The sequence below is a fragment of the Fundulus heteroclitus genome, chromosome 16 (genome assembly GCF_011125445.2).
Source record: "Fundulus heteroclitus isolate FHET01 chromosome 16, MU-UCD_Fhet_4.1, whole genome shotgun sequence".
Lineage (NCBI taxonomy): Eukaryota > Metazoa > Chordata > Actinopteri > Cyprinodontiformes > Fundulidae > Fundulus > Fundulus heteroclitus.
This window is the reverse complement of record NC_046376.1, coordinates 21,638,033-21,661,803: the sequence shown is the minus strand read 5'-3', so window position 1 is coordinate 21,661,803 and position 23,771 is coordinate 21,638,033. Positions and strand designations below refer to the sequence as shown.

The window sequence follows — 23,771 nt, the reverse complement described above, 5'->3', positions numbered from 1 at the left end:
AGGACGACAATGAACGGTTTTTTTTCCCCCAACAAAATTCTGAAAAGCACAGAATGGGATTTTATTCAGAACTCTTTCATCTGATACCCCTAAATAAAACTAAGGATGCCAGAAGCCTAAATAAGTTGTCTAATCAGTTAATAGAGTCCATCTGTGTGAGATGTACTCTCAGGATAAACCCAGCTTCTCTCTGGAGGCTTCAGAGGTTTGTTAGAGAACATCCATGATAACGGAGCATCATGACGAGCAAGGAACACAGCAGACAGGTGAGGGACAGTGGCGTCTCTGGCATGATAAGTCAAGTGGGGCGCAAAAACTCAACACCTATTAGCAGCAGCAAATTTTTTTTGTGATGCATGCAACGTGACTTTGATGAATTTTAAATTAAACAGATGAATTAACATAAACCGACACACTAGCAAATCCATTTTATATAAGCTAAATGTAATTTAATGTTTATACATAATATTCTAAATTAAGGCTCCAGCAGAACGTAAACATAACGTGTGCATTTCAAGTGTTGGGGGCTTGGGGCCACAGGATTTATGCCCCACGGCTGTCTATGTGTGTTGGGCATTTCAGATGTCCATTATTTAAAGAAACGCTGGTGGGCCGACCCAATATCAAGGCACCTCAAGAGGATTTAGCCTACTTAGCCGTCTTTATTTTTTACAATATTGCTTAAAGAACAATCAAGTCTTACTTATTATTGTGAACAAGCGTCCAAGATGCTTTTGATAACTCTGGCGGAGCTACAGAGATCCACATGTGGGACGATGTGTTGATAGGGCACACAGCATGCAGAAGAAGGTGCTCTGGTCAAGTAAAACCAAAACTGAAATTTTTGGCAAACATAAAACAATTTCTGGGGTGGGAAACTAACAACCTGAACACGCCATCCCCAAAGTGTAACCTGGAGGTGGCGGTATCTTGCTCTAGAGATGTTTATCAGCAAAGGAGAAGCTGGTAAGAGTTTAATAAAAAGGTAGCAAAATACTGGATAATCCTGGGGAAAAAAAATATCATGTTAGATGTTGGGGAAAAGGACTTGCAACTTAAACGAAGGTTGAAGTTCCAGAAAAACCTAAACCCTAAACATGCAGGCAGAGCTATAAAATGAATGTTTGGGATCAAAGCAGATTCATGTGTTAGAGAAGCCCAGTCAACGTGAAGACATGAATCCAATACAAAATCTGACATGACTTGAAACTTGCTGTTTACAGTTAGCCAAGCTCTCCTTCAAACTGACTAAGTTTGAGTCATATCATTAAAAACTGCCACTTTCTATCCAAAGCTGGTAAGCGGTCTCTACCAAGTACGCAATAAGGATGAATGCATTAGAATCCCTCATGTACAAAAACTTTAAAACCAGGTAGCATTTCCCTTTTACTCCATAGATATTTGTGCTGGTTTATTACATACAATTCTAATAAAATACATTGATGTTTGTGGTTGAAACGTGACAAAATGTGAAATGTTTTAGGGGTATTAGTTCAGATAGAAAGGCACATAAGGAAGCAATTGTTATAACACTACAGGAACTGATAATTCATCATAAGATTCTTCTTAACATCTCGACTGAACCAAGATACCTTGACTAAAAGCCCAGAGAAGGATAAGCAGACAGAAAATGAATCTGTTTTCTCAACAAGTGCAGCCTGGCTCCTGCTCAGAGGTCTCCCGCTAACCAGCAGCTCCCCTCTGGCTTGAGGAGGCTTACGCGGCGCAGGACCGCCGACTATCCCACCTTCTTCTCCCACTCGTTTTTCACAGAGTCAGCACTCTGATCCGAGATCTTCTTCAGCTCGGCTATCTGCTTCTCCTTGCTCTCACAGATGACCTGGGATTCCCGCAGAACACTTTGAACTGTGGGAGAGGTTTGACACACAAACACACAAAAAGGCAGTCAGGGGCCTTTCCCTAAGGGGGATGCAAACAGAAATGTGCGTGTAGGCGTCGATAGTGTCAGCCAATTAATTCTATCCTTTCAATAAAATGCTTTTAGAGCTACCTGAAAACATACAGGGAACTAGAAGGTACAAAAAAATGAACAAGATTACTAAACTCTTGATGAAAGAAGGCAATAATGATGTGCTTAAACTGCAGACGGAGCAGCACAGCTGGAGAACATCACTCTGCACCAGCACGGTCCCCTGTGGGATCGGGCCATTCTAGGCTTTTTACTCTGAGTGTGCAGAGACGGTACCGTAAACATCCCTCCAGTAAACCCCGCTATCACGTCACCTCTCACCTTTCTTTTCAAGCTTGTGGATCATCTGCTCGGATTCTTGCTGCTTAGCCCGGTACGCATTCTTTATCTCTTCGATCTCACGGTTTTTTCGGTCCAGAATCTGAAGGGTGTGAGAGAGAGAAAAAAAGGAGCACTGTTTTCAGCACTACACGGAAAGCGTTTAGCTTTATTTCAGCTGGAAAAGTGTGGCTTTGCTGTATTCTTTATCGTGGCACTATTGCAGCAGGTTAAAACTTATAAGCGTTAAGGCGTGCAATAAACGGACATGTTTGCAATCCAAAAGTACGTAAACTGCATGTAATATCCTTAAACCAAACGTTCAGTATGAAGGAACCCAAACCTAATGTTTTTTGGTCCTATTTTTTGGTGATTTATACAAATTGTCGGATAAAACCACATGCATTAAGACACATGAGCACACATGTAATGCATAAAAACATCTCTAATAATGGGCAAAGTGCTCATAACAAACACATACACACACAGAGGGCAATTTAAAATGACCAATTAATCTAATAGTCATGCTGCTTTTAGGCTTTAGAATACCTGAAGGGAACCTAGGCACATGCAGGGAGAACATGTAAACTCCATGTAGCAGGTCACAAGGACAGGATTGATACCCAGTGTCTGACTGCATCAGGAACAAATCCTGACTAGTGAAGTATTTCTAAATCCAGAAGTGATGTGGTTGTGTTTGATGCTAATTCTCAAAGACAATTCATTAGGATTCATCCCAACTTGCTACCCACCTTGCATAATGCGGACGGGGACAATTAAACGTAGCCTAACTTTCTCTAAACGCATGCTTAACGCCTCTTTTAAATGCGGGCAAACCACATCAGCACAAAAAGGGAACTATTTATAGTGACAGATCTGCCTTTGCACCCGGTCTGAGAATGAGAGGAACACGCAGACCCAGAACTGAAAACGTTTAGCATACGCACATAGCTGTGTAATAATAATTTGAGTGTACAACTCCACAATACAGCAAATCGTGACTGTCGTCAGAATTTTAGTGTTTGCAAACTTGCAACAGCAGAAGACAACTTGTGTGCAAAAATGTAGGCGCCATATGCATTCAGACTCTGCTTGTCAATGAAACACTTGGCCAGCTGCCTTTAATTCTTAAACCTGATTATACCGTATTTTTCGGACTATAAGGTGCACTTAAAATCCTTAAATTTTCTCAAACATTTATGGTACGCCTTATAATCCAGTGCACCTTATTTATGATTTTCGTTGTGCTTACTGACTGATTTTATGTGGTACAATGTGTTAAAAAATCTGTTAAAGTGTGTAAGTACGACCTTGGTAAGCAACGAAGCCGCTCCGCTCAATGGATATTTGGAGCATTACGGTAAACTGTGTCACTACCTGATCGGACCACTGAGCTGTCTAGAAGACTGCCTGACTTTAATGTCGAAACTAGAAGTGTATTCGGGTTGTATTCGAGGTGATATTACACATATTGGAAGAATATTTAATGCGCCTTATAATCCGGTGCGCCTTATGGTTCGGAAAATACGGTAGTTCTTAGTGACTGAGATGCTTAAGTTCAAGGAGAGCGGTGGGGAGAATGTGGGGGACAACAACGAATACAATCATTGCAATGAGTTAATGACAAAAAACAACAACACATTGGATAAATCATCCAATCAAATAAGTTTGCATTGCACTGGGTAATTCACTGTCCGAAACCCAAAACATGGACCCGATCAAACTCTGAAAAGTGTTGGTATGCTTACTGACAGCAACCTTAACTTTTTTTTTTTTTTTAAACCAGGGAATGCACAAAGAAAACTCTGTTCACATCAGAAACATTACAACAAAACAGCATTAGTGTTTATATTCTGGAATTTAGCCACTTGTAAGAAATTACATGGACATCTGGTCATTCACTGTAAAAAACAGAAGATACACTTTCTGCATTTGCTTTTTCTCCTGAGGAGAGAACAGACAGTAAAATAGCAGCTGAGTGAGCCACCTGTGCTGAGGTGATGAGGTAAGTGCATCAGCTTGCTCCTGCCATCTGCGTGTAATTAGCTCAATTACACAACGGCGGGCTGCAGCTCCAGTAACGGAAATAAAGCAGAGAACTTTCCTAGCACTTATCTTCACTGCGTTGCATGTGCATGGATGTGCAATGCCAGGAAAGGTTCTTTTTTCCTTCCCTTGTGCAACAATTTAGGCCTGGGACTCAAATCTTTGAGCGCTATAGCATAATGAAATATCTTTTCAACATCACAAGTCTGTTACAAAAACATGTTTCTCTTGTTGCGAATGGCAGACAAACATAACAGATGTTTAGTTTTTTTTGTTTTGTTTTTTTGTCCGACTCTAGAAGCCAGTGACGCCCCTTATTAGCCAAGCCTGTCATCATCCCGGTGTGAATGTGACGGAGGAGATGAAAGGACGATTGGACGCCTGGAGCAAAGTTCACCAAACATTCAGGGATACCCATTTTTTCCCCCCCATTTCACCGTCCCAAAGAGATTTTTGTTTTTCTTTTCAGCGTGTAGAACAGAAAAGAGGAGGCAGAGTTAGTTTGAGGCAAAGCGCGCTACAGGGTGGCTTCTAAGATACTTTTTTAGAGGGTCTTTAGAAGACATCCTAATGGAGAGAGAATCCAATTAATAAAGTGGAAGAAAGAGAACAGATGAAGAAAAAGAAAACTAATTTATATTTACCCACAAAAGTACAGCGATCTGCTAAACTATTATGATCACTGACAGGTAAAATGACTTTATTGCAACAACAATATTTGGTTGGAAACACCTGTGTTCACATTGACAAAATGTTGACATTTGCAACTCACATGACCTCAGATTAAACGCTGTCTTTAACATAAACGTGTGTACGTTCATGTAAAAAGCACCCATAGTCCAGATGAAATCTTTCAATTTTACAGAGTATTTAAAAATCTGCATGGCTTGCAAGACTGTATTATAGGCTGTGCACATACAAATATTTTGGTAATCTACCAAATTTGTGTTATGCCCAATAATTGTTGGTCACTTTTTACAAAAGTAAACCAGGAATAGTTGTCAGTAAGTGCTTGTTGCTCTTGGCACAAAAAAATCCAGATTGCTTGTGAACCAACACAAACATTAGTCCTCAAACGTGCACTTTTTTACTAAACTAATCTACAATCATTAGGATATAACGCCTGGAGACATCTGCCGCTGATAGAAATTGGCAGATTGTCAGCATGATTGGCCCTGAACGGTGATGAGATGGTGAGAATTTAATTTTTTTTTTACTTTTTAACTGACCAGCAAAGAAACCATCCGTTAACGCTACCTGGAGTGGATGCAGTTACTGAAGTTAGAAGACTCAAAATTAACCATTTGAAGTATCAATGGGGTATTAAAATAAAAAAAAAAGGAAGGAAAAAAATGCAGTTAAGATGCTATTTTAAAGAAGCACAATTTTCTATGACATTCCCAGAACGTCTGCAGTTCATTCAAACTGCTAGAGAGGGGAAGGATAAACATAACAGCAAAGTTGCTCTTTTTCAATCTTTGGTGTTTTCAACGTCTTTCCCTCATTGAACATCCTCTATTTGGAAACATTATTGGGCCTTTAAAGATCTCAGGTAAAGTAAGCATCCATGTTCTCCAGGAAATAGACACAGAGACTGCTGTTTTAGGACTACTACGAGCTCTAATCACCAATATAAGTTATAAAAGCTGTTGTACTGCTAACGCAGTGCGAGGCCATAACTGCCCCTATTATAAATGATTTACATCCTTCCTTCTCTTTCTGTGAACTTAAAGAGGCATCTTAATCATGTCAGTAAAGGCAGATGGCCGTTTACACTGAACCTGGTCCTGCTGCAGATTTTCCTCTCTGTTTACGGGGAGTTTTCCTCTCCACTGTCACGACATGCATGCTCAGTACGAGGGATTGCTGAAAAGCTATAAACAATGCAGACGACTCTCCCTGTGGCTCTGCGCTCCTTCAGGAGGAGTGAATGCTGCTTGTCAAGACTTGATGCAACCTGCTAGGTTTCCTTAAATAGGAAACTTTTTGACCAATCTGTATAATTGGCTTGAATTTGACTTTATAAAATGCCCTGAGATGATATGTGTTGTGAATTGGCGCTATATGAATAAAATGTAATTGAATCTTTAAAGCAATATATGTGGGGAAAAAGAAATCAAAACTAACATCTGTAATTACTCAAAGAAAGAAAGTATAATACTGAGTGAGGTGCCATCCTGCTGACTGTGAAACATCTTGGCGTCTTCAGTGAACAGCGGCCTGATTTGTTTATTATTTTTTGTTTGATTTTGTTAAAAGCTTTAATGGCAGCAAAGGAAAGTCATTTGAGGACGGCACCAATTCCAGCTGGTTGAGCTGCTGCCTAAATGACAGCCCTGACCGTGAAATAAAACCAGTTTTAGTGCTGCGTTCGCCATCGGACAAGAAGCCTTGAAAAGATGATTATTTCAGCGGACGGAGCCGTGAGAAGAAGAGACACGTATTCTTTTGCTTTGCAATTGCTACCTAATGGCTTTGTGACAAGCGTTATAATAGTTGTATAGAAGATTTGTCCATCTAGTTGACATTCTAAATAGAAACAATCTTACATTTTTCAGTTTTATCTATTACATCATTCTTGGTGGGTGAATACAAACTACATGATATTCAATGTCAGGCCTTGCTCTTCTAATTTCTAATTAAAAGTAAAACCTTTAATCCTAAAAAAACAAAACAAAAAAAACGGTTCAAATATTAGAATAAAAAAGTTAAAATAAACATCTGAGCAGTTAGCTCGTCATGGCCTCATGTCGTTCATTCTTGCCTTCTCAACATCGGCATCGTGTTGCTGCTGCATCTTCAGTTTCTCCTCCTGGTGTTTGGCCTCCAACACTTTGATCTTCATCTCAGTCTGAAAACACAGGAAACATCAAGTCACGCACAAGAAAAACGACGCTCTCTTCACACCACGTCTGCTACTCTGTAATTTAGCTGAAGTTTCCAAAAATGGACGCGAAAACATCTGCAAGTTTATCTGTTTTTTGTTTGGGGTTTTTTTGGCACTGATTTGCATAAGTGACAGTACAACAGAAGAAGAAAAGAGATGCAATTCTCATTAGGTTTATGGAAATCCTTCCAAAGATATTGATGCACACACCATTAAATTGGTCCGCAGGACTCTATAAATGAATGGAAGTGAAGGCCTGTTGGTTTGGGTTTTTTTCTGTGAGTTGAAGAAATATGTGAAATAAAACATTCCCATTAAAACATCCACCGGAAAGGATGTGGGAGCAATATAAACACTTTGACGTAGAACAGAAGAGAAAGAGAAAACTGTAATTAGGAAGGTGAGTCAGAAACGTTACACAGTAAATAAAGCCTAAAGCAGCTATGTAATATTTGCATAGCAGTCAATCACACAGAGATGACTGTTTTTAGTCTGATGCGCTGTTTTGAAAAGGATCAGAGTTTCAACATTGTCCTGGGAAGTTTTGGAGCAGATCTCCCAGAGCTGTGAGACCTTCTAGATTTCAGTCGACTTAAAACCTAAAACCCTGATCATAAAACTGTAACTAAAACTTTTTTTTCCCCATTTCACTTGTTCATTGTTAAAAAAAAAAACAACAACAAAAAAAAACAGGATTTAATTATTAATATTTACTTTAGTGAAATCCCATGAATGCTGCTTGTCAAGACTTGATGTAACCTGCTGGGTTTCCTTAGATAGGAAACTTTTTGACCAGTCTGTATAATTGGCTTGAATTTGACTTTATAAAGTGTCCTGAGATGACGTGTTGTGAATTGACGCTATATAAGTAAAATGTAATTGAATCTTTAAACCAATATATGTGGGAAAAAGAAATCAAAACTAACATCTGTAATTATGACATGGATCCAATTTGAGAAAGACTTAAAAAATTAGCCATAATCTTTACAATTTCTCACACTAATTTCTACTAATTACGTTGCGATGTTATGTGATAGGCCAACGCAAAGTAGCAAATGAATGATGTTTGTTGTTGTAAAGTGGCAAAACGGCAAAAGCTGAAGGGGTCTGAACACTTGTGAAGACTCCTCCAGCGCATTGCGTGACTGCGCCACACATTTGGTAAGTATAGGTAATCATGTTACAAGTTCGCTTGTGTTGTTGAAGGCAGATGTGGAAGGACATTTTTGAAAAGAAGGAAGGCAAAACTTTTTTTTCTTAGACCTATCAATCATAAAAACACATGGAGCAAGCTCCGATGGCGATGGGGTAGTGAGCACGACCCATGCACGAAGGCCTTTGTCCTCAACACAGCTGACCCAGGTTCGATCCCGACCTGAGATCCTTTGCCACGCGTCTTACTCCCTCACTCAAAAAAACTCTTCCTGTTAGCCTACTTTGAAAAAAATAGTGCCAGAAAAACCCAGGGGGGAAAAAAATCATAAAAACATGTCAGAAAAGAAAACTACCTTTGAGTTCATTTAATGGTTGAATATTTGTATCTGTCTGTGGTTGGGGGGGGGGGGTGTATATTTGTCCATTAGGAAAGTTAACTAATGAAAGAAAATACCCAAGAACAAAGCTTCTATATGGAACAGAAAAGTTAAAATAATGCTCTCTGGTGAGGACCTCTGGCATTTTAATGATGGGTTCCCTTTACCTTGAAAGGTGAAACTCAGGTCTAAGACCGACATCACATCCAACTCATGCTGCGCTCCATTTTACCCTCAGAGGTCAGAACGGGAAATCATCGACCAGAACTCCCCTCAGAAGTTGGGGATTTTCAGGCCAACCCCAACTTTAACATCCAACACAGCCAATGTGCGCGATACATACTTACAGCTGCAGCAACAAATCGTTGCACTTCTGACAATTTGAACACGCACACTGGTTGTTATCTTGCAACTAGTGAACAGTTAGGTTGAACATTCCCAAATTCTGTGCCAGAATAATACCACAATGGACTAATAGGAGTGAAATATGTTTAGGCTGTTGTTATTCCAAGTGTCGGGACTCCAATATATTCAGTCTGCTGGATGGAGTCTCAGTGCAGGGGATATATATATATATATATATATATATATATATATATATATATATATATATATATATATATATATATATATATATATACACCTGATGCTGATGGAAATGTATGCATAGATACAACATTTGGACAACTGAATAGTAACGAAGTTTGGAAAGACAAATATTTTTCCCCATCATCCATTTTGCTTTTCCTTAATTATCCTTATAACAGAAAAAAAATTGCAATTGAATTCTGTACGTTTCCAGACTTGGTAGGATCCCTGATCCCTGACAACATATTCCTCTGCATTTCAACACAGCAGCAAAGTGCTCACTAACAGACGTTAACCGTACTAACAGAACTGTAGGTGGTTTAATTATATCATCACAATGTTGTTATGTTGACAGCAAACAAACAAAATCACTCATCCTTTTGAGGATTTATTCAGAGTGGGGGAAAAAAAATAAAAATTTAACAACCGAACAGTGACTAAGTCGGATGCATATCAGGATTTAATGCATTCATACCAATTACAGACATAAGACTTATGTAAGATTTAAAGAACACTTTTTGAATCCAGCCAAGATTTCCACAAGCATATGTTCCAGCTCAAATGTTTTTTTGTTTTTTTCCCGAGAGCCATTTTTGATTTTTGAATTGGGAATGGCAAGAAACCTTTGACTTTCCCACCTGGGAGCAAATTTTCCTAACTTAGAACAAGTTAATGCGATTTGGGGCGTCAAGTGGCTCAGGGGTAGAGCAGAGGCTGAGGCTACAGTACTCAACGCAGTTATCTGAGTTTTGATCCTGTCTCTGGGTCCTTAACCACGTCTTCACCTTCTTTCTCTACCCTACTCCTGTCTAGCTACTAACGGACAAAGACCACCAGTGGGGAAAGAAGACGAGACACCTTAAAGAGAAGGCTTGTAAAGCCTGTAAAGATCTATGTTGCATCTTTGTCTACCACTCTGGCCACGCCCAACATTTTTGTTAAGGATTTATCCTTGTATAACACACTTCATTACCTTCCTTAACTTATACACTTTTATTTGATCATCTAAAATCTTAGTTTTCTTTTTTTTTTTTTTTTTTTTTTTTAAGCTGCTGTCTTTAATTAGAGGATGTTTCCCCTTCACAAACAGACAACGCAAGGCGGCACAAAGAAAACCTTTGACAGTAAAACTGTCTGGCTGTTTGCTTTGATGTCACCACTCGTGTTTAGTCTCTGTATCTTCTGGTGTGTTAATCAAACCTGCAGCAGGGTGACAATGCTGCTCCTTTGAAAATGTGTTTGGGAGTCTGTGTGTGTGTGTGTGTGTGTGTGTGTGTGTGTGTGTGTGTGTGTGTGTGTGTGTGTGTGTGTGTGTGTGTGTGTGTGTGTGTGTATGTGTGTGAGGGAGTCAGTGGTTAAAAACATCCCCGGGCCAAATCTTGTTTGTTCTAGTCATCAAAACCATTAAGCTGGGGGAAAAAAAATAAAAAATCCCCAAATGTAACTTTGCACAGGGAAAAGCTCATTAGACCTTGTCTCTAAGATAAATATTAAAGGAAATAACACGAGTCAAGCGCAGTATTGTGTACGCGCGTAAATATTGACAGAACACAATGAAGACGTCAACGGCGCACAACTAAATGTAGCCAACGCTTCCGGGACCGAAAACGGTGGAGTGTAATTTAAGAGCCCGGGGTTTTTTTTGCTCTGAAGTCAGCAATTCCCTTTTCGTTTAGAGCCCCTTTAAAAAATAAAAGTCCAACTAAAATGCAGAAATTGCCTTCTGGATGACGCCCCTCATTACAGCACTTCAGCATAACATTCAGACTGCATCCTTGACAGAGCTCGTTTAAGCATTCTGTTCTTTCTTCTCCGTCTTTTTTTTTTCTTGATTTAAACGCCATTTCTTGTGCAATTGAGAGGACCACAGGAGACTTGTCAGAGTAGAAAGGAAAGAGTCAAAAAGAAGTGAGCCGAAAGACACAGGAGGAGGAGGAGGAGGAGGAGGGAGAAGGCGTTGACTGAAAAGCAAAACGTAGAGACCTGATTCCTATGCCGCCTGAACAAAAACACAAAAAAAAAAAGCTCATGTGGGGGTGTCACTTTCTTATCCTCTCTTCAAATGCTCTTTGGAGAAAGTTTGTCAAACTAGATCAGTGGTGTTTGAAACTTGTTTATAAAAGCGCCGGTGAAGGGAGGAGGAGGAGAATGTCGTACACCTAAGGCTTCTGAGATGTTTTCAATCAGTCCTGACTGGGTGGTACTGCTCCTTCCCTTTTGCTCTTCCTCCAAGTTGAAGCGAGCGCTGTAAGATGCCATGTTTTTTGACACTTCGCTTTTGAGAGGATGAGAGCTCGGGAGGGAAGAAGAAGGGGTGGTTGGGGGGGGGGATGTGAGAGCGGGACTGTGAGCAGAAGACAGAAACGGTTTCTTCTTCTCTTCAATAAAAGAAGGAATAGGCCGATGGGTTGGGGTGGGGGGGGGGGGGGGGGTTATTACCCGCAAGGGGAGCTTCATAAAAATGGTCCACTAACTGTTTACACCTCACAAGGCCTTATCTGTATGGAATTTGATTTTAATATTATGATTGGAAACGAAGACATTAAATGTGCAAATATATATTTTTGTTTCCAGACTTTTTATCCTTAAGCAATAAAAGTATAGATCATAGTTGAATTCGTCTATTCATCCCTTTATGTTTATCTTACACTAATAAAACAAAACTAAAATAAGTCAAATTTTCTTAATATTAGTGCATTTGTCCTTGATTTGAGCATGTAAATAAGATGATTTGCCAATGCAATGAGATTTTTGCACCTAAAATAGGAACAAGTCATCTCTAGAATCTTATTTCAGGTGCAGTATATCTAATTATCATATTTTATGGGTCAAAATACTTATTCCATTGGCAGATAATCTCATCTACCTGCTCAAATCAAGGACAAATGCACTAATTTCAAGAAAATTTGACTTATTTTTGGTTCCCTCTTTGCAGTGTATGCATCCACTACCCATAAAACCATGCCTCTATCCTCCATCCTTATATGCACCTAGCCATCCATCTCTTCTTCTTTTCATCTATCCATCCTTACAGCCTGACCCATCTAGAAATGGACTGAACTCTAGAAATGTGGGTCACAGAAATCATGGAATAATGACATATGAGTAGGAACCCAGTACAGCTCTGTGTTACTGAGGACCAGCTAGAGACCATTTCCCCATCCTAACAGCGCATTGTTTTATATGTCTTTGTCCAGATAACCACTCTGGGGAGGTCGTGGCTAAAATTGTATCAAACGTTGTTTTAGATGAGGAGCTAAACAGAAAGGGAAAGTATGAGACTCAGAGACTATCATTCAAATTCACTAATATAAATCCATAAAGTGCCAAGGTAACAAGAACAGAGGAGATGTGTTTGAAATAGTAACTTTATTATTATGAAACACGGCGAATCCCTCATGGCTCCCTGCCTCAAGCGCGATCTTGAAAGCCAGCAGCAGAGCTAGTCCCCGTTAAAACTACTGAGACTCACAAGGTTACCCCTTTTTTAGCTTTCAAAAGCGATCAGATAAGACAGGGTATGGCCTTCTAAATCACAGGCTCAGAACTCAAGCTCTGTCCCAGAGGACTCTTAGATTAGAGAGACTGCATCATTATGGCATCAGAAAGCAAAGGGGTCAGATCCCCAGTCGGGGGGCTTGCGACCATTAGACCACGACTGCTTGACACACATCTACCAGACGGCTGCCAACTTTCCCTGAGGTCAGGTACCGAGGGGAAAGCTTCAAGATGGCAAGTACACACAAAGTCTAAAAGAAAGGCTGTGTGATTTAATCATTCTGTCAGTATCTTCTGTAATCTCTAGCCTTAGGCCTGCGCCGAGCTAAAACTGACTCATCAGTCACAGTTTAATTGAATTTCCAAATAAAGGCCCCGGCCCTCTTAACACTAAGCACTTTCAGAGTGTGCCGTAGGATTAACGGGACTGCAAGACATCCTCCACGACTCACCTATAAGCTGTCACATATGTGTCAGGAAAGCTTACGGGGAAATACTCCACCTCAAGGCATGCGCTGCACACGGCCTCACACTGAAGGGGATAAACAACAGTCAAGCTGTGTCAACAGTGAAGGTGTTTTAGTGCTCTTATTTTATGGAATCGAGCTGTCCGCCGCAGACACGGGGGCTAAGGCTCCTGCTCATGCTGTGGGGCCCTGAACACAATCTGACGCACATGTACACTCCAAGGCTGCTTTTCCCCCCATCTGGTCTCCTGGCGGAGGGTTATGTTATTGTCAGCTTTTCAACAAATACTACTCCGAGCAGAAAGGGCTTTTTGATCGAGCGCCTATATCAAAGTAACTGCAAACATTTTTGTCATGCTGTGCCGGTTTAAAGGCCTTTTAAAGAGTTTTCCCCCACCACACAGGGTAACCTGGCATGGTCCATCCTTCACCCATCTCTGCACGCTGCCCCGACAGCTGGCCCGCTCCACTACTGCCTAAAACATGGTTCCTACACCTTTCCTTCATGTGCAAAAAAAAAAAAAAAAAAGAGATTTCCATAAGCAAAAAACGCGGTGATGTTGTAAAAACTAAAGGCCGATCGGTCCAATCACGGTAATGCAGTTTTAAAACTATGAGCTGCAGCTTTAGCCTCTTTCACAAAACTAATTTGTTGACAAAGCCGGCATCTCTGCGTGGTGCATCTGGTCATTTATTAATCATGAATCAACATGCATGCTTACAAAACTTAAGCCAGCATAAGGGAATATAAGGAGGTTTGGTGTTAAGCGCTGCAGGGTCCAAAAACAATGTCACATCAAAAATGTGGCAAACATCTCCCAGTCTTACACATCAGTGGAACCTGACATCATGTTGCTTTAATTTCTATCACAGCGGTGCACATGATATCGATCCAACTCGACGGCACTTTGTTGAATCCACCGGGCCGGTTATCACATAGACCATGTCTTAAATACTACAGTACATCACAACCTCCAACCAGGATACCGGCTGTTTCCTTTATTTTTTTACATTTTTCTTAAATGAGCAAACATAGTCCGCTGAAAGGAAATGCGGGTATAGGTCTCCAATATTATAATATTTACCGGCATGAGGTATTTTGATTGAACCAGGGGCTCATAATCTGTCATAATCGTATTACCAAAATCAATAGTATTATATAAAATCTTAAAGTAAATCGAGAATCAATAAGCTTTTTTGTCACTGTGTTACCATAATGAAAATCAAAAATCCGAACATCAAAGGGAAAAGGTTTGCCTCTTTTCTGCCACATTTCCTCCCGCTCCGCGTCTGCATCCTGGTATTCCTCAGTGGCATTTTGCATCCGTGGAAATGACTCACCAGTCTCTACTTAAACAGAATGTTTTGGTCCATGAGGCAGACACCCTGTCTACTTTTCAGACTGGGCTTAAAACTTTCCTTTCTGACAAAACTTATAGTTAGAGTGACTTAGGTTACCCTGAACTATCTCTGTAGTTATGCTGCTATAGGCTTAGGCTACTGGAGGACATCAGGGCCTATTTTTCTCACTCTGTCGAGTTCTCCTACTGTTCTCCAATTTGGATTGTTTGTTGTTACTTTATGTTCTCTGTCTTTTTTTTTTCCCTTCATAGTAGGAAAACCTAGTCTGGCGTTGTGTTTGCTGTGACATCACCCAGGAGTAAAGATCATCCGCTATTACCATTTAACATAGAAAGGATTCCTGAATCAATGTGAGCTTCTGTGCTTGTGGTGTCCCTGCTCTGTTTTCTCTAACCCCCAGTCGGTCGAGGCAGATGACCGTTCACACTGAGCCTGATTCAGCTGGAGGTTTTTCCTTCCTGTTAAAGGGGACTTTTCCTCTCCACTGTCGCTTCATGCTTGCTCAGTATAAGGGATTGCTGCAAAGCCATTGGCAATGCAGACGACTGTCCACTGTGGCTCTACGCTCTTTCAGGAGGAGTAAATGCTGCTTGTCAAGACTTTGATGCAATCTGCTGGGTTTCCTCAGATAGGAAACTTTTTGACCAATCTGTATGATTTTATTGCATTTGACTTTGCAGAGTGCCCTGAGTTGACGTGTTGTGAATTGGCGCTATATAAATTAAATTGAATTGAATATTGCCTTAAAACTGCCTTAAAGCGTCATACAGAGGAATAGCAGCCTTTATAAAGGGACACAAAAACAGCTCATAAGGTTACACTCAGTTTGTAACAGGTTTGAAATACTGGATAGTATTAGATTGCACAGGTGTTGTGTGTATTCACTGTAGAGTACACATTCTCACGGTATTCATCCATATTCACCCTAAGACCAGTCAAAGATGTGATCAAACAGCCCAAGTTGTTGCTCCAGAGTTTTGGCTTTGCTGTAACTGAGTTACATCCGTTTATGGTTACCTTGCCCTGTCGTTGCAGGTTAAAGCACAAAAGACGAACGGTGCTACGGGATGTAAAGAACACCTCTCGACAATGTTCTATGCGTTCTCTTTTTTCCCTCCCTACATCCCCGTGAACCTCTCCCCACGGGTCCTCCTCGCCGCGAAGCCGTCAAAGTGACTGCAGCAGCCACAAAAAAGCCGTGACGATTACAGACGAGTCATGCTCAGTTTTTATATTTAACGCTGCGTTTAGAGGTGCTTGGTGGTAGGAATGACTGGAGGTTTGGAAGAGTTGGGGAGGGTCAGACGGGACTTCAAAGCATGCTTTCAGAATAGGATTTTCTGCTTAAATCCACATACGGAAAGAAAGAGAGTCATCAGAGGAAGCTGGCAACATTTCTGTCTTCTCAGAGGAATTGGCCGCTCCAACAATATAAGCCACATACACGGGTGTTTCTAAATGACTTTGGGGTATCTAACACCTTAGAGCAGGCAGGGGAGATTTAACTTGTCCACGTGTTATTCTTGCTTTCATATAAATATACTATGCAGAGCATGCTACATAGAAAAAGGCAGTGGTAGGAAATGCACGGCACCCTGCTAAAGTATTCATTCACATTTTGTCACATTTCAGTCACAGAACTGTGCCTTCACTCAAGTTAATTTAGTCACGGAGAACACACATTCGATGGAACAAAATACCCACTGCTCTGTGCACTGGCCAAACACCATCAGTTAGCTTCAATGCAATAATCCCCGTTTGAGGCTTTTACTGTAAAAAGTTCAGTAAACCACACTGCAGAGATCGTAATAAAAAGGCTACACAATAAAAAAAAACAAAAAAAAAAAAACAAGGAAGTGACACTGACATGGGGACGCAAACGTCAACTTTAATGTGTAACTGGAGCGACAAAGAGTTCATTTGAAAATGTGTCATTCGTCATTCTTTACTGTTTATGCTGGGAACATTGCCTCATTAAAGAGAGCAAGCCTGACTGAACATGTTGATATGCTCACCTTTTCACCCTGCTATTTGAAACCCTTGTAATGCAATGTTAAAAGCTTAAACGCAAAAGGCCAGATGATTGAAATGCACCAATAATTGCCATGTTCAGAGGGGGGTCTACCTGAACTGTGGCTATCTGTAGCTCCACCAGAGTCACCAAGGCTCTCTTAGTTGTTTCTCTGATTAATAAGCCAAATAAGCCTGTAGGCTTATATGGCATATGGACCATGTGATAATGTTTCATATACTAACCGGCTTTAAACCTTCTCACTGACCCGTCTGCTGTGTTCCTTGGTCTTCAAGATGACCTTTGGGGACAGCACTTTGAATCGTCCTATTACTGAAAAGTGCTTCATAAATAAACTTGCCTTGCCTTTGTTCACGAAGGTTCTCCAACAAACCTCTGAGGCTTTGACAGAACAGCAGGATTAATTTAAGACTGGTAGGCTCTTTTAAACAGGCGACGTCTGAAGGTAACTGGATTTTATTTAGGGGTGCCAGAGTAAAAGGGCCAGAATACAAACACATGCCACACTTTTTGAAATTTTTGAAAACCTTATATGCTTTTTCATTAGATAATACATCAAACAAAGCAGTGAGGTTTGTGGTTATAATGTGACAAAATGACAAAACGTTTGGTTGGAGCATTTTTCTGGTTCAACTACATTCACATGCATACCTCTCTGCTGTGAAGGCCATGATCACCGGCAAAGGTGTTATTCCCCTCAAAGCTTGACTTCAAAATCTACAGAGATAAAAGGGAGAAAAGTTGAAGAGCTCAAATATGACATATTTTTATCCAAGCAAAGAGGGAAAAAAAAAAAACAAAGGATCCCTGACAACTTACTGGCGACAAGGGAACAGGCTTCTCTCTCAAATACCTGGGGCTTTCAATCTGGAAAGAGCAAACAGAAAAAAAAACATTCAGACCTCTCCCTCTCCTAACAAAGCCTTAAAAACTACCAGAATCTATCCCTGGCAGTGAGTTTGCCATAAACAATGCGGACAGCACATCAAAGCCCAGTTTTTGCGGCTGAAGCCTTCTTCCGTCAACTCCTGTCTGTTTAGAGAGACAGAGCCGTCGCGCAACTTCAAGGCTTTGTGTGTGTGGCCGGCTCCGCTTCCGCTCCCAGCTCCCCTTCTGCTGTCCCTTTTGTCAACACCGAAGACCGCTAATCTGTAAGCTATCCCCGCTCTGTTTACCGTCGCATGAAGACCAGTGTGTATACGTCCCTGCCAAACACTGACTCGGCGTGCTCTTTGCTTACAATACGAAAGCGCGGAGGACTGAAAAGTGTAAGCAGGTTAACCACCTGAAAGTGAGCGGGGTCACGGTCCATGTGACTTTAGTGGCTTTACATCAATAAAGCTCGCCAACTGTGACACAAGCTGCAAAAATATCATCATACAACGCTTCTCTCTGATGCTGCAGGGCCATCTGTGGGGGCTCACGTCTAACGTCGACATCCCAGCCCTTCAGAGTAAGAACCTAAATCTCAAAATGACGGCGACGATTTTCCAACGCTAATCTCCGACACAAAAAGAAAGAGTGGGAATAGGATAAAATAATGGGATTCAATTCAATGTTATAAAAAAAAGGGGGGGGGGGAATCGAATGCTTTAAGATGGCACTACCCACACAAAGCTAATCCAGAATGAATGGGAGATGAGGGAACATGACCTGAGAGAATTTAGGGACTTGGGAGTGAGAAAGCTGCAGCTACAGTGGCAGGATAAAGTCCCTATCTGTAGCTTCAGGGTGAGACCTTCACAATAGAAGGAAAACAGCTCTGCCTTACTGACAACTCTACACAGGTAAAAACGAGCAAGATCGTGTGCGAGCGGACGTACTGCTGAACTATAGGGTTAAAATTATAATTGGGACAGAGACAACTTTTTAAATATTTGCCAACAGGTCTCTCCTGTAAGTGAGAACTCATTGAGACTATCTGAATACATAAAGATTTTAGAATAATAAATGCACAAGATCGGAAAACAGCTTCACCCATTAGACAGAGGAAAGAAAAGCAGCATCAAGCATAAGGAGGGGAAAAAATATATATATAGTTTTACAAACTGGTGTCCAGCAGGAAAACTAAAAACAGGTTTTCTTTTTATACCCACAAACAGCCAGTCATCAGATTTGATTGAGCACGGGCCACAGGGCGAAGAGGACATGCAGACTAAATCCTGCGGTGTTGTCTTGGCACCGTGTCACACTAAACATGGACTTCCTGCCTGTGGACGTTGGTAAGGAAACCGAAAAGGGATAATCACGAGGACTCAGCAATGAAACACGTCTGCTGATAGCACACAGACTTCACACTGGAACAACCTGCATATGGAGGGGGGGCGGACTATCCAGATTTTTTTATTTAATTTCCAACAGAACAGTGATTTTTGAGATAAAGCGAACCAACAAAAAAACTGAACAGAAAATTTAAAGAGATAACACCTCCCAGCCAAATCCATTTTTCTGACCGAAGAAGAGCCTTTAGAACCAGACCTACACTTGATACCAATACGAAAAGAGGCCTAGAGCGAACACAAAAGGGTTTTACTTCAGCGTATTGGTGGACAGCTTGCAGCAGAGATGCACACGCGTGTGCTGCTGAGTCGTTTTGTTGCTTCTCTAGAAGCATCCCCGCAGCAGAGCGTGGTGTAGCGCGGCTCCAAGGGGGCTTCTCGTCGGGCTAATAACAGCTAGCGCTGGCTTTAATGTGGTCCAGGAGGTTTATAGCCGCGCTGATGCATGTTCAACAGCTTTATTGACTTTTCTATGTTGCTCTCAAACATCCGTGTCATATTTAATTTCAGCGTAACTTTGACAACTTTCAGCTTAATGGGCCATTACACTAGAATATCAGTTATTCAATAGAAATTGGAGAGATTTGAACCCGCTGGGGTTAAGAGTGCTTCGGTAGCACTGATTTCTCCTCACACACCAAAAACAGTCTCTGCTTGACATGCCTTCTGCTCCAGGTGGAACAATTCAAATCCAGGTTTTAACAGTGGAGCAAACCAGCTTGAAAGGTAGCACTGGAAAAGTCAGCCCTCCACACCATCAAAGTGACCGTGGGTGTTGTTTGTGAGCATAAGGTGTCCTAGGTGAGAAAATGTGTTGTTTTATTGTGGTTTTTACTTTTTAATGTGTCCTAGGTCCATGTAACATGTCTCTGTATGAGCTGTGGTTCCTTTAATAAATAAATCAAGAACCTCTCTCTCCAAGCTTTCCTCCTGCAATTTACCCACTAAAAATTAGACGCAACTTTTTTTCTCTTTATAACGCAGCGAGATGTCGTTCTACTGGCTTAGATAGCAACTACTGGAACTATCCTTCAGCGACACTTGAAGGATAAGGAGACTTTACTAACAGACCAACGTGTTTCGGCTTGAAGCCTTCTTCAGGGTCATTCAGATAGCAGCTACCACATGCACTGCAAAAGGGAACTCAAAGTAAGTAAAATTTTCTTGAAATTAGTACATTTTTCCTACATTTGAGCAGCTAAATAAGACTATTTGCCAATCGAATGAGTATTTTTTACCCCTAAAATAAGATAATTAGATATCCTGCACTTGACATAAGATGATGGAGATGAATTGTTCTTATTTTAAGTGCATAAATCTTAGTTCATTGGCGAAAGGGTTTTATTTAGCTGCTCAAATCAAGGAAAAATCTACAAATTTAAAGAAAATTTTACTTACTTTGAGTTCCCTTTTTGCAGTGTGTGTAGCATTAGCTTAAAGGGAAAACCAACATGTGCTTCCAGGAAAACAGAATGCAGATGAACTTGGAATGATAGACGATGTCTACAGATTAATGTCTTTTAAAAACAGAGTCATTATGTTAAGGAAAGTGGAATTTTAATCTGTTTCTATTCACTGCAGCGATGCTTGAACTAGTGAGTGCTCACATGAATGCGTGTTCATCAGGGCAACAACGCTGGTCAGGACAGGGGTGGAAATTAGATCATCTAACTGAATTTTAGTTAGACGAGCTTCGCTATTCACCACTGTGGTGAATCACAGGCAGGTCTGCAGTTCTGTTAGGCGTCCAAACAACACTTCTGACCTCCTCACTCTCACTGGACAAACCTCCATACAAATCTTTGCCTCTTGAACTTGCACTCTATTTGCAGTCCATCGCTATTTTCTTCTTGAGTGGCGTTTGTGTTATAGATCAAGGCCAGAGTTCAATGTTTTCCATGTAATGTCAGACCACTCGGCGACTTTTGGCTGCCGTTACTATGATAGACTACACCGAGAACATCCTGCCAACGTGGAAACGAATGACAAACTAATATAGACGGCTTCAGAACATCTGAATGAAAGCGAAAGATGTTCCAGATAGAGCGAGGCTATGTTCAGCTGAAACTTCGCGGGAGCTGGGGCACTTTGAAGCCGTGCATCTCTAAAAGCCGAGCAGGGCCTGTGCGTGTGTGTTTGTGTGCGAAGGAACATCTGTTGATTTGAAAGATGCAGGCTTGGGGGAGCGTTGCCAAGCAATGCTTCTTATCAGTGTTTCAACACAGTGGCGAGGAGAGCGGCGCAGTGCGCGGCTTCACGTCTGCAGACAGATTCCTCCGATTACCCTCGGACTGGAAGGGAGGGCGAGGGGGCTAGGGGGTGGGGGGGTGGGTGAGCTGAAGATGCACGGACAGACAGACAGACAGACGAGAAGAAAGACGAGACAGAACAGAAAGCCACTGAGAAGGAGTACAAAAAAGTAGAGCTGTGGGGTTTGGGCAAACATTTCAGCGTGTAGGCGAATGCAGGAGAAAGTCAGACGCAACAGGAAGGCACAAAATGATAGAAAGACAGAGCAAGAGTCACGCAGGTGAGGAGAAGGGAAATAAAAGATATGAGGGCAGATTGCTTATCACGCCCTGACCCGGAGCTCTCCAGACAGAGGAGATAAAACAGGTGCACACGTCTTCCACGGCACAGTTTACACAACCCTCACAACCTACGATAGCAGCGAAATGCCAAAAGGAGGAGACTTCAAGAGGGCTAAAGTAAAAGGCTCTTTTCATTATTTGCTCAGAGGCGCTCAGGCAGGAAGGCTAGCTCAGTATCGCCGCACCACTGCGGGTAAGAGTGCTTCACTCAGTCAGTACTCTGGAGGCTGATAACTGCTGAAAGCACTCAGTCAATAGCAATTACAGGGTCTGAATGATGGCCTCCACTTACTGTGAAAGTGATCCACTGAGATATACTTTGTACTAAATGTTCTGTCCCACGTGTTTTATTAAAAAAAAAATAATAATAATAAACAGACAATTTTTATTCCACGACTGGTTTGTTGCAAAGGTGGTCTCCTATCACAGCTCCATGCTGGAATACATATTTTATTTATTTATATATATATATATATATATATATATATATATATATATATATATATATATATATATATATATATATACATACACACACACAACATTTCTGTATTACCTTTTCTTCATTTTGTCTAATTCCAAGAGTAAATGTATTTTGGGTTTTATTGGCTGTGAGCCACATTATACAAAGTTAACTCAAGTAACTCAGTAACTCAAGCTTGAACTATTTCACCACATGTGAAGTGAATCTAGAAAATAAGAGATTTGCTTTTGAATTCCTGAAATAATTAGCTATTTTGACGATTGTGAGGTTTAAAAAAGAAAGAAAGAAATGAAGGTAGAATTAAAATGATTTTTGCACGCAGGGGGGGTGGGTCGTATCCATGTGTTTTTTCCATGCCATTCACTATATGCACGGGCGAAAGCAACAAAAAAACGTCAACGTCAAATAAACATGCAATCATGAGTTAATTTTTATTTTATTTTTTTCGGAATGTTGGCTCGCCAAGATAGCGCTGCGGGAAACCCTGCTATATATATATATATATTTTTTGTGGAAACTCTCCTGTTTCCACCTAAACTGTCCGTCGGTAAGCTCCACAGGGTCAATATCCACGGCCGGGCTGCTACAGCCAAACCTTTGGTCACTCATGCCAATGCCAAACGTCGGTTTCAATGGTGCAAGGAGCACAAATGTTGGGCTATGGACAATTTGAAACATGTATTGTTCTCTGATGAGTCCACCTTTACTGTTTTCCCCACATCCGGGAGAGTTACGGTGTGGAGAAGCCCCAAAGAAGAGTACCACCCAGACTGTTGCATGCCCAGAGTACAGCATGGGGGTGGATCAGTGATGGATCTAGCACAAGATCCATCACTGATGGATGATATGGCATTCCCTTGGCCCCATACTTGTGCTAGATGGGGGCGTCGCAGCCAAGGACTACCGAACCATTCTGGAGGACCATGTGCATCCAATGGTTCAAACATTGTATCCTGAAGGAGGTGCCGTGTATCAGGATGACAATGCACCAATACACACAGCAAGACTGGTGAAAGATTGGTTTGATGAACATGAAAGTGAAGTTGAACATCTCCCATGGCCTGCACGGTCACCAGATCTAAATATTATTGAGCCACTTTGGGGTGTTTTGGAGGAGCGAGTCAGGAAACATTTTCCTCCACCAGCATCACGTCGTGACCTGGCCACTATCCTGCAAGAAGAATGGCTTAAAATCCCTCTGACCACTGTGCAGGACTTGTATATGTCATTCCCAAGACGAATTGACGCTGTATTGGCCGCAAAAGGAGGCCCTACACTATACTAATAAATTATTGTGGTCTAAAACAAGGTGTTTCAGTTTCATTGTCCAACACCTGTATATATATATATATATATATATATATATATATATATAGACCCAAAGATGCTCACGACGTGCCTCTTGACTCACCCCCAGGTTCCAGCCGCTAAGGCGAGCCTCCAGGTCACCGTCATCGGAGGAGACGTTTGCTTTTAGCAGCCCGTCCACCTGAGAGGAAAGAGAAGGGGGGGGGGGAGGGATGCCATCAAGAGCAGAGTCATGGTGGACGTAAATAGTGGGGATTTAAATTAGAGGATGGGACTGAAAGCGCTTTGATCGGCCTTTTAGAAGCAAACAGCAGGCACTGATGGAGGTTCTCACTGCCGGCTGATTTGTTATAATGCCTCTAAAGAACCTAAGGTTTTAGTAAAAGATTAAAGATTGAAGGTAGAGTTCTGGGTGTTTCCCTTAAATACCAGCGCCGCTGTATTCCCTG

The 23,771-nt window shown here is 41.3% G+C and overlaps 1 protein-coding gene across 7 annotated transcripts in view; it reads right to left on the bottom strand.

Annotated features, from left to right (window-relative positions):
• cep112 (centrosomal protein 112) overlaps positions 1–23,771 on the bottom strand; it is a 172,744-nt gene that overhangs the window by 128,500 nt on the left and 20,473 nt on the right. For 5 of the 7 annotated variants that reach the window (XM_036148055.1, XM_036148057.1, XM_036148053.1 and 2 more), the window contains 6 exons: positions 23,426–23,503; positions 17,480–17,527; positions 17,312–17,377; positions 7,059–7,145; positions 2,252–2,351; positions 1,748–1,866 (listed from right to left, as the gene is read on the bottom strand). In XM_036148055.1, the coding sequence (XP_036003948.1) occupies positions 1,748–1,866; positions 2,252–2,351; positions 7,059–7,145; positions 17,312–17,377; positions 17,480–17,527; positions 23,426–23,503 (498 nt within the window). The remainder of the gene's footprint in view (positions 1–1,747; positions 1,867–2,251; positions 2,352–7,058; positions 7,146–17,311; positions 17,378–17,479; positions 17,528–23,425; positions 23,504–23,771) is intronic. The other 2 variants (XM_036148056.1, XM_036148058.1) reach the window with 2 other exon arrangements.